Genomic DNA, 11,199 nt, shown 5'->3' with positions numbered 1-11,199 from the left:
GATCGATCTATGGGAAAATAAATTTAGGATTTAAGCATGACAGTTCACGAGTGAAAAGGTTCGAAAATCAGACTTCGCGTCAACCAAAGATTACTATATAATCTTATGTACCGAATAATCCTACCATATACTACGTTCACACACAACATCGTATGACAATGTTACATGCGAAGTAATTATTTAATTCATTGAAAAAATATTTTTTTTGACAGTATTAGTAAAATAATATAAAGACACAAGCACCATCATTTCCTTAATTAACGGTCTTCTCGTGTATTAATTGCGGTTCACATCTGTTAAGGATAAATCACAAGTCACAACCTTCATCTTTCTGGATTTATTGCACTTGATTTGGGTGTTACTCAATTATCATATACCTAAATCATGAATCATAATCATAATCATTTGCAAATTCCTATCGAATCAGATGACTCAAGCTGGAGACAGAGATGCAACAGGAGGATGGAGGAACTGAAGAACACACAATTCTCAAGTCAAGAGGCAGCAGCTTCTTCACAACCGGTGAGACTATTATTGCATAAGGAACTTGTTGGAAAAGTTATGGTTCGCGAGTTGTACAATGCTGTTGAAGATGGGAATGTGGATAACTTTGTTGGGGTTTTGAATCAACAATGCAGAAAAAGGAAACTATCTTTGTCTGATATTTTTTATCAAGTCACTGGAGCAGGTGATTCATTGCTTCACGTGGCAGCATATCATAAGGGAGAGCATATTGCTGAGCTGATTGCCCATCATTTTCCTGAGCTTCTTATTAGGAGAAACGTAAGAGGAGATACTCCACTTCATGTTGCTGTGAGGTCCAAGAACTCTACTATAGTCAACATCATTCTCTCACAATATGCCATAGAGAAGTCAAACCATGAAGAGATGAATGATAAAGAGATAACAAGAGAAACAAATGAACATGGGGATACTCCTTTGCACGAGGCTATCCACAGTGGGGATGTTGATGTGATAAAGGAGATTTTTTGTGCAGATAATGATGTGGTTCATTATTTGAACAAGTCAAGGCGATCACCACTGTATTTGGCAGTAGTGAATGGGAATGTGGAAATTCTGAATCTTCTATTGGAAATTCCATTCCCTGTGGATCTTCCACAGTGCCTTGGAAACTCTCCACTCCATGCAGCCCTGTTAGAACGGAAATCTGGTAAATCCTGCTTCTTTAGACTAAATTACTGTATTTGTGGTATTTTAATTAAGCAATTGTTTCATAAGCTTTTAAATAGAGTTGGACATATATTTTTATAAGAAAAGTATTGTTAATAAAATTTGAACTAAGTAGAAAGGATACTTTAGTCCAGAATCTTACTTTCTAGATAAAAGAAGTAAATAGAGTTCGATATTTAAGTTATAGACAAAGTAGACCTGCACGCATAAGTTTAAAAATAGGATTGGTTGTCCGTACGGTCAAAACACTCGGTTGATGAGTTCCTGATTGAATCATCCTATGAACTGTTGTAACTAACATAAAATATAACTATATGTATTAATTAATTATATATTTAATAATTAATCAATGATGATTTGATGGTAAGTTGATCCACTAAATGATTTTTAGGTTCTAGATTTATTTTTTTATTCATTAAATTTTACATTTTAATAAAAATAACTAATATTGGTTCAATCGATTCAATCAAATTGATTCATGCTAAATGGAATTAATTTATCAATTCAACCACAGAATCAATCAGGTTAGATTGGATCATTGGATCAATGACATACCAATTAATTTAACAACAGACTCAGACCAACCAATTAGTTATATTATTTGTAAGGGTAATTATAAACATATATATCTATTGTATCATTCATCTTATTGTCATTCTATTTTTTTTATCATTATGTCTATCTATTTTTTTCTATTTATTTGTCTATTCTCGTACCAATCCACCCATAATAGAGTGTATATTTACAATTTTCCTAATTGCAATTTGCATGAGGCAAGATTGTAGACTTTTTATTCTATATAAAAAAACAATTTTATATTTTTAGTTAATTTTCCTGATTTTTTTATTTTCTTTTTCACTTTAGTCCCATGTTTGTTTTTTTAAATCTTCTATTAACTATATGACCCAACTTATTAAGTTGTGGGCCAAGGGAAGTAAACCCAAGTCAATTCTATAAGCCCATTTATTTCCTAGGGCATATAATTTAACCACATTTGAATCTTGTACCTCTCAACTTATATCATGCACCTTCTACTTTATTTGTATGGACAAAAATAACTCTTTCATCAAGAATCACCTTTTCAGAATGGTCATTTGGAAAGGTAACTTTTATTTTCTAGAACAATTATTCCAAAATAGGTTATCATAACATACTTTTGAAATGATCAGTCTCAAAGGTAATTTTTACATTTCGAAATAGCTATTTTGGAAAAGGTTTTTAGAACACTTATTCTTATTCTTCAAAATAGTTTATGAAATGGTTATTCTAGAACATAGATTGAGTTTCAGAGTAAACTTTCCCGATAACATAAAATATGCTTCTAGAATAGGTATTTTGAAAAAATGCTATCAATATTCTGTATTGCATGTTCCAAAACAAATATACATATTTTTGGAAAAGGAATTTCAGAAGCTTTGTTTCATTATTATGGAGCACGTATTCTAGAACTAAAATCGTGTTCCAAAAAGGTCATTCTGTAACCGAAATAAAAGCTTCCAGAATACCTGTTCCGAATACAATTGCCACAATTCCTCTTTGGAAAAGATTTGTTCATAAAATAAAAGCTTAATAAAGAATGGAAGAAATCAATAGTGGAATCGACACAAATGAAGATGAAGAGGAACAAATGAAAGTTTGTGAGATGATTATGTGTGAATGCAAATGGAGACGAAGAGGAAGACCGAACCGTGGAGAAACACTTAGATGGAGTATATGAGAACAAGTGGGACTCCCTCTGGAGTAGCATGTTGAGAAAGAGGAAAGGTATAATATGAAAATGATGATTTGGAGATATTTAAAAATCAGAATATGCGAAATTCAAAATGGGAGGTGCAACATTTGAATACCTAATTTACTGCATGTAACAAGGTTACGTAATGAACAGGGGGTTTGAACATGTTAGACTAATCCACATGCCTTTTTTTTTGTATACTTAACCCTATTTATAATATGAAAGACCAAAGTTACTAAAATAATTTAAAAATAATGAAGTTCACCATAAAAAAATATTTAAATAAGAAGAACACAGGAAAAAGTTCTAGGCCTAAATACGTTTATTATAAACTCGCCATATGTCACAGTATATACGAAGAATTAGGCATACTTATCATAATAATAAGGTACAATTTTTATTAGAAAAATATATTTTATCGCAAATGTAAAAGTTATGTAATTTTTAATATTTGAATAATTAAAAATATTTAATAAAATATGCTAAGATTCTTTAATTTGTCGTTAGCAAAATCTAATTAATTTATTTTACTTTGGTTTGTTCAACTGTAGATCTAATAAATGGGATACTAGCAAAAAGACCAGAACTAGTTTACTTAAGAGATGAAGATGGAGGTACTCCCCTTCATTATGCAGCTTATATCGGTTATGTTGAGGGATTTCATATACTCTTAGAAAATTCAATTGATAGTTCAAATCAAACTGCCTTGGAAGGGAACAAAAAGGGTCATCTTCCTATTCACCTTGCTTGCAAAAAGGGTCATGTTAGGGTGATAAATGATTTTCTTCAACATGAATGGCCTATTAATCTTCTCCTCAACCAAAAATGTCAAAACATTCTTCATGTTGCAGCGAAAAATGGAAAAAGTAAAGTGGTACAATACCTATTGAAAAATTCGAAGATCGACCAATTTACTATAAACCAGAAAGACAATGATGGAAACACTGCATTGCATTTGGCTTCAATAAATTTGTTTCCTAAAGTTTTGTACTTCATCACTCAAGATAAGAAGACTGATGTTAACTGCTCGAATAACGACGGCTTTACGGCTCGGGATATCGTTCATCTAGCTTCGAAAAAGCAAATGACAATTCGAAAGGTATGATCAATAATTAATATCTGTAGCAGAAGTGCTTAAGGCTTCATATATAATGGCATCATGCAATAGAGTTATATGTTTCAATGAATGATAAAAGATAAAATGGAATTATATAAAATGACATGAAATGCTATTAAATTATATTATTTGAGATATGAATATCAACTATAATTGATATGCTTCATATATAATATTCTCTCATTATAAAAAAGGTACTCTTTTGGTTTCATTGTGAATATATCTAAACACTATAACTTGTAATTATTGATGATGCATGACATCTCATGTTTATTTCTACTTTTTTTTTTCCTGAACTTCTCCATTTTTCATGTAGTTCCTTGCTAATCTAGTATTAAAAGAAGCTGGTGCCCTCCTAAAAGTAAATGATATGTTGAGTTCTCAATGGCAACAATCGCCCAGAATGCAATTGAGCTTAAAAGATCTCATCAACACATTTTTAGTTGTGGCAACGTTGATGGTCACTGTGACATTTGCTGCTGGTTTCACTGTGCCTGGAGGCGTATATAGTTCAGATGCTAAAGACCCAAAAAATATAGGGATGGCAATTTTGGCTGATAAACCATTTTTTTGGGTATTCACCACCTTCAACATGATAGCTATGTATAGCTCTGTTATTGCATGTGGACTCATGTTGATGGCACTGATTTTTGATCATAAATTGGCAACAGGAGCAACTATCCTTGCAATGTGTTGTTTGGTTCTTGCCTTTTCAACCGTACCAATTGCATTTATGGCTGCAGTACATCTAGTTGTGGCCAACAACTATGCTCTTTCCCGTACTATTATTGTCATTGGAGTTGTGTACACTTCCCTCATCTTGTTGGGTTTATTTTTTGGATTTTTTCCAATTGGAATTCGCCTTCTTCTATTTCGTCATGTTGGTAGACTCGTTCTTCGGATTCTAATTGCATTGACAAAATATGATGATAGGCCTGAAGATTCATTGCCTCAGAAAGAAAACAATGACAAGGATGATTAATCAGAGGAGCATGTGTAACAACAGATTAAACTATATACTAGTGTTTACTGTATTGCTTTTATTGGGATGGAGGAATGAGAATGGCAATCAAAATTTCATACTTGTTAAGTAATTTCCCTTTACATGTGGATGTAAATTAAATTAAACTCGGGATTTGTATTGAAAAAAACAATTCACAAAACATAGAAGCTACATATATTTTTAAAATAAGTATTAAATATAAATATAAAAATATATAATTTAAACAAACCCGTGAGATTTGAAATCTAGTCAATAGAAATTAAATTTAAGATTTCTTATGATTCTTGTGAATGTTTTATTTTCCTTGACCGAACAATCTCAATTTTCATTCCATGCAGCTCCAATTTGGCAATTCCCATGATTTTTAAGAGCATCTTATTGACCAAAATGATCATTTTCTTTTGTTTACTGTGAGGGTAGGCATTCGATCAATAAGATACGCAGCTGTTTGCTACGCATAACACCAAATTTGAATGGGAGGGATGCATGCATGATTCAAGAGACAATGGGATGTTTCGATAAGATGACAATGCTTACATTCAGAGATTCCATTATGTTCAGAGGTATGGGCAAAAGTTGTTAAATGAGAAATGTCATGGGTTTGCAGGAACGAACGCATAACTTAATGTATGTATTCACCGTCGTTGCCAGTGTAAAGAGTTTTAATTTTGGCATTTAATTGATTTTTCGATAAGGGATTTAAAGACTGGAAATATATTGAAAAAATCAGATTTGATTTTACTGGATACAACTAGACATAAAGTGAAAATAAATCAATGAAAACTTTGGATTTGATTTTATTGAAGTTTGACCCATACATCGGAATAAACAATGTGAATAGGACAAGAATAGCAAGACTCGATTTATTGAATGAAAGTTTGTGACTTTTGTTACCTAAACAATTAACACAACGACACTTGATGACTTTATTGGAATTTAGGAACTTTGGAATGTGATACAGCACAGCACCCTCGGCCCAAGAGAGAGACCCACAGACCAGCTTACCTGCATGATTACGTGGATAAATTTATTGTAAAGGGTCCCTTTTACAAATTATTTATGTAAAGGGGTCCCTTTTTTAAGTATTTACCGAGGGGGTCTCTTCTTATGCTGATGTCACCAACAGGATTGACGAGATAAGTGTGTCGCCATTGTCAATGACGAGAAACTTCGTGACGTGGCTATATGGTGAGTGTGCCGCCAGCACAACTGGCGAGATGCATGGTGACGTGGGTGTGCCGCCAGCATGACTGGAGAAGCCTCCCCCATTGTGCCACCATTGCTTCCGGCGAGACAGCTTAAATGACTGAATTTGTTATGTGTTGTATATTTCAACTCTGCTGTCTGAATGCAAAGACACGGCACAGTGATGAAGTGAAGTGGTGCATCAACCTCAATCTCAGGTACCCATTCTTTCTCAACCCAACAACTCCATTTTTTTCAAATAATTCATGTCTACCCAGATGGCAATTCCTCTTCAGTTTTCTTGGGTTTCTTATGATTTTATATCCTAAGATTGTTTTTAGGAATGCTGAATGCTGAAGCGGAGAACTTTTTGGGGGGGGGGGGTTGTTTATTTGTTTCTAGGTTTCTTTTGTTTCAACAAAGGTTGGATTTCGAAGGAATTCTTGGTTGATGGTTGATGCTATATCTCATCAGTGTGTTCTATAAGAAATTGGGGTTTTCCCATTACTTTGTATGTGGCAAGTCATTGCATTTGAGAACTGTTGGAGATCTTCTCCAACACTGTAGAAGGTTGAGAAGACATTAATTGGTGAGTATGGTTTTCTGTGCTTGAGGGATTTAAGCTTTGGATGCAGATTGAAGAGGGCTAATTGTTAAAACCATAACCCCCATCAAGGTTTTTGCTTTGTGTGTTTGTGGAAATAGCTTGAGCTGCTCTGTCTATTTTCATTTGGTGTTTTGTTCCATTTGCTTCATTTACAGTAAATTTGCCGCACCGAAACTTATTCATGGGTCCATTGGGTGGATGCAGTATAGCAATATGAAGGAAGGAGACAATGTATCTCGCCAGTGGGAGCAGCGAGACAGCTTCCACGTCAGCTATCTCGCCAACGACAATGGCGGCACCATCTTCTCTCCGCCAAGCACGCTTCTCGCTATTGCGAATAGCGGCACACCTATCTCGCCAATCCTGCTGGCGGCATCAGCGTAAGAAGAGACCCCCTCCATAAATACTTAGAAAAGGGACCCCTTTACGTAAATAGTTTGTAAAGGGGACCCTCTACAATAAATTTTCCTGATTAGGTGCAACCTTAGGCCATTTGTGTAACTGTCGAGACGTAATAGGAGTGTGCAATTAGTTAGTATTCTGTAATTAGAAAGTTGTCAGCAATTGTCCGTTTTGTTATTTTGTGTACGTGTCTCTGTGTAATGGAAGGTTCGTGTACCTCGAGGGCTTTTAAATAGCAAGAAGCGCACTAAATGAAGGGAGGAATATTCATTTTCAGCTTTTTGTTTATCGTTCTTCTCCCTGGAGACTACCCTTGATCTTGAATCCAAGGGATAATCCCTATGATTTAGTCTGACCTATCGACGTCCCCATGGCAGAGCACAACACCTGCTCCAAGACCACCAATCGCTTGGAAGAGGCGGTTCTCCGTCTAACCCAGACCCACCATGACCTCTCCTTGCGCCTCGACTCCATACAAGAGTAGTTGTAGCTCCTGTAACTCTAACACCAACACCCTCCACCTTCACCCCCGCCCTTACCCCCACCACCCTTTTTCCCCTTTCTTCCCACCACCACATCAAACTTGACGTCTCTCATTTCGACGGCAACAACGCCATGGGATGGATCTTCAAGATCTCCCAATTCTTCGACTATCACCATACACTGGATGAAGAACGCGTCACCATCGCTTCGTTTTATATGGAAGGACCCGTTTTAAGCTGGTTTCAATGGATGTTTTGAAACAGCTTAATCACGTCGTGGTTGTCATTGCTGCAAGCACTGGAGACCCGGTTCGCGCCGACATTTTATGACGCCCCCAAGGGCGTGTTATTCAAGCTCACTCAGAAAGGGTCCATCAATGATTACCTCCATGAGTTTGAGTGCCTCGCCAACCACATCATCGGCTTACCGCCATCATTCTTGCTCAGCTGCTTCATATCGGGTCTCACGCCGAAATTGCGTCATGAGATACAGGCACTCCAGCCTATCTCCCTTCCTTAGGCTATCTCTTACAGGAAGATAAGCTCGAAGATCGCTGCCTCAGTTTTTGCCCGTGGCCACCAGCCTCAATCACCATCATCCACATAGCCCATCCACCATTCTTACCCTCACCGGTACCCACTGGTACTCCCAATCATTCCTACACCCAGGTCCACCGCCTCACCTCTAAGGAAATGGCCCATAAGCGTTAACACGGTCTGTGTTATAATTGTGACGAGAAGTGGGCACCTTCCCACAAATGCAAGGTTCGTTTCTTCTTGCTTGTTGTCGACGAGGACGACCTAGGACCTGACCACCCTTCTCAGACCCCCATTTCCCCACCTCCCATACCACCCTCCCCAGACCCCACCCTCGCCCAAATTAGCTTTAATTCCTTTTCCAGTGCCTCGACTCTCGACGCATTCTGACTCTTTGGGTTTATTCACCACTTCAGAGTGACGGTACTCATTGACGGAGGGAGTACCCATAATTTCATACAATCTTGCATCACCAAGCACCTCCAACTGCCAGCATCACAGACCACCCCTCTGCAGGTAATCGTCGACAACGGCACTATGCTCCTATGTGAACAAATCTGTTCCCAAACTCCATTATCACTCCAAGGTCATGACTTCGCTGCGGAAAACTCCAACTCACGGATTCTCTGAACCTATTCAGCTTAATATCTTCATTGATGGGTTAAGGCCACAGTCAAAGCAATTACTTGACGCTTTTGCTGGGGGGAAAATTAAATTGAAGACCCCAAAAGAGGCAATAGAATTGATTGAAAACATGGCTGCTAGTGATCATGCTATCTTGCGTGACAGGACACACATTCTCACCAAGAGAAGTTTGTTAGAGCTTTCATCAGAGGATGCTTTGTTGGCACTGAACAAGTTGTTGTCCAAGCAGCTTGAGACCTTAATAGAGACATTAAGTAAGTTGTCAACTCAATTAAATGTTAGTCAACCTTCACATTCTATTATTTTGCAGGTTGTAGGTTGCACTATTTGTGGTGGAGCTCACAAAGTAAATTACATGGGGAATCAGCCAAGACCAAATTTTAATGCAGGTGGATACTCAGGTTTCCAACATGGCCTGAATTACAACCAGCAACAAGGACAGTGGAGAACTCACCCAGGGATCCAATTCAACAAAGACCAGGGTGGGCCATCCAATAGGCCGCAACAACAAGGGCCTAACTTATACAAGAGGACGACAAAACTGGAAGAGACTCTTGCTCAATTTATGCAGGTTTCTATGTCAAATCATAAAAGCACAGAGTCGGCCATTAAAAACCTTGAAATTCAGGTGGGACAGTTGGCCAAACAATTGGCAGACAAGCCTTCAAGCAATTTTGGAGCCAATACAGAAAAGAATCCAAAGGAAAAGTGTAAGGTTGTCATGACCAAAGGTAGGAGGGCCATTATTGCTGAAGATGAGGGGAGACTAGTTGCTGAGAACCAAGAATTAGTTGTTGAAGAAGAAAAAGAAGAAGAGAAGGAAGAGGAAGAAGACCAGTTGAAGAAGGGACCAATAATTGATGAAAAGAAAGAAATAAATGAATAGAAGAATAAAGAAAAACAAAAACAAAAACAAAAAAATGAAAAAATGAGAAGAGAGAAGAGGGGAAGAAGAGTAAGAGTGAACGTGCCCATGGGAAGAAAAATGAGGCAACTCCAGTTAAAGGGAAAGAGGTATCATACCCATTGTTACCCTCAAAGAAGGACAAGGAACAACATCTAGCTCAATTCCTTGATATCTTCAAGAAATTGGAGATTACTATGCCCTTTGGAGAGGCCTTACAACAGATGCCCCTCTACTCTTGTTGGATCAAGTGGCCTCGGAATAATTAAGAAGGGGGGGTTGGAATAATTATTACTAGACCTTTACTAATTAAAATCTACCCTTCTTAGGCTTTTAATATGTTGTTAAGAAATTAAAGAACAAAAATATAAACTTAACCAAAAGTAAAAGCGGTAATTAAAGTGCACAGTGGAAAATAAAGAGTGTAGGGAAGAAGAAGACAAACACAAGAGTTTTATACTGATTCGACAACAACCTGTGCCAACATCCAGTCCCCAAGTGACCTACGGTCCTTGAGATTTCTTTTCAACCTTGTAAAGTCCTATACAAGCAAAGATCCATAAGGGATGTACCCTCCCTTGTTCTCTTTGAATAACCTAGTGGATGTACCCTCCACTAGAACTGATCCACAAAAGATGTACCCTTTCTTGTTCTCAGTCACAACAACCCAAGTAGATGTACCCTCTACTTGTACCACAAATGATGTACCCTCCAATGAGTTAAGACAAAGTTCTCAGGCGGTTAGTCCTTTGAAACTTTGTGAATGGGGAAACAAAAGAATTCTCAGGCGGTTACCTTTGAAATCTTTTGTTTATGGGAAAGGGAAGAATCAAAAGAATTCTCAGACTGTGTCGTTTTGAATTGTTTGACAAGGGAGAAGGGAGACACAAAAGAATTCAGGCGGTTAGTCCTTTGTTCTTTTGGAAAAGGGAGAAGAGAGACACAAAAAGAATTCAGGCGGTTAGTCCTTGGCGAATTCTTTTTGGCAAAGGGAGAAGGGAATGAAAAAGATGAATAACACAAGTTTTGTTTTCAAGGTTTGGAAAAACCAGAAAACTTTAGAAAGATTTTGGCAAAGGAAGAAGAAGAAGAAATTCAAGAACATGCTTAAAGAGATTCAAAGGTTGTAAAGGATTGTAATGATTGTATTCAATGTGTTGTAAAATGCAAGTTTAGGTCTTGCTTTTATAGACTCTTCATGTCTGGTCAAGAAAACCATTAGAAGAGTTATAACCTTTAGAAAAACTTGAAAACCATTGGAAGAGTTACATCTTTTAATTTTTGTTCAAAACTTATCACTGGTAATCGATTACCAAATCATTGTAATCGATTACACAAAGCATTTTTGTGAAAGGATGTGACTCTTCACATTTGAATTTGAATTTCAACGTTCA

At 37.0% G+C, this 11,199-nt stretch overlaps 1 protein-coding gene across 1 annotated transcript; it reads left to right on the top strand.

Moving 5' to 3' along the window:
- The first annotated feature begins 384 nt into the window (after positions 1 to 384).
- On the top strand, positions 385 to 5,022 carry LOC102660446 (protein ACCELERATED CELL DEATH 6). Its single transcript, XM_006593014.1, has 4 exons — positions 385 to 1,171; positions 2,860 to 2,955; positions 3,475 to 4,022; positions 4,357 to 5,022. Exons 1-4 carry the CDS (start codon positions 385 to 387, stop codon positions 5,020 to 5,022), a joined length of 2,097 nt encoding a protein of 698 aa, XP_006593077.1.
- Positions 5,023 to 11,199: the final 6,177 nt, after the last annotated feature.

This window comes from Glycine max, chromosome 12 (assembly GCF_000004515.6).
Source record: "Glycine max cultivar Williams 82 chromosome 12, Glycine_max_v4.0, whole genome shotgun sequence".
Lineage (NCBI taxonomy): Eukaryota > Viridiplantae > Streptophyta > Magnoliopsida > Fabales > Fabaceae > Glycine > Glycine max.
Note: the sequence above shows the minus strand (reverse complement) of the source record. Positions and strands in the feature narration are given on the sequence as shown.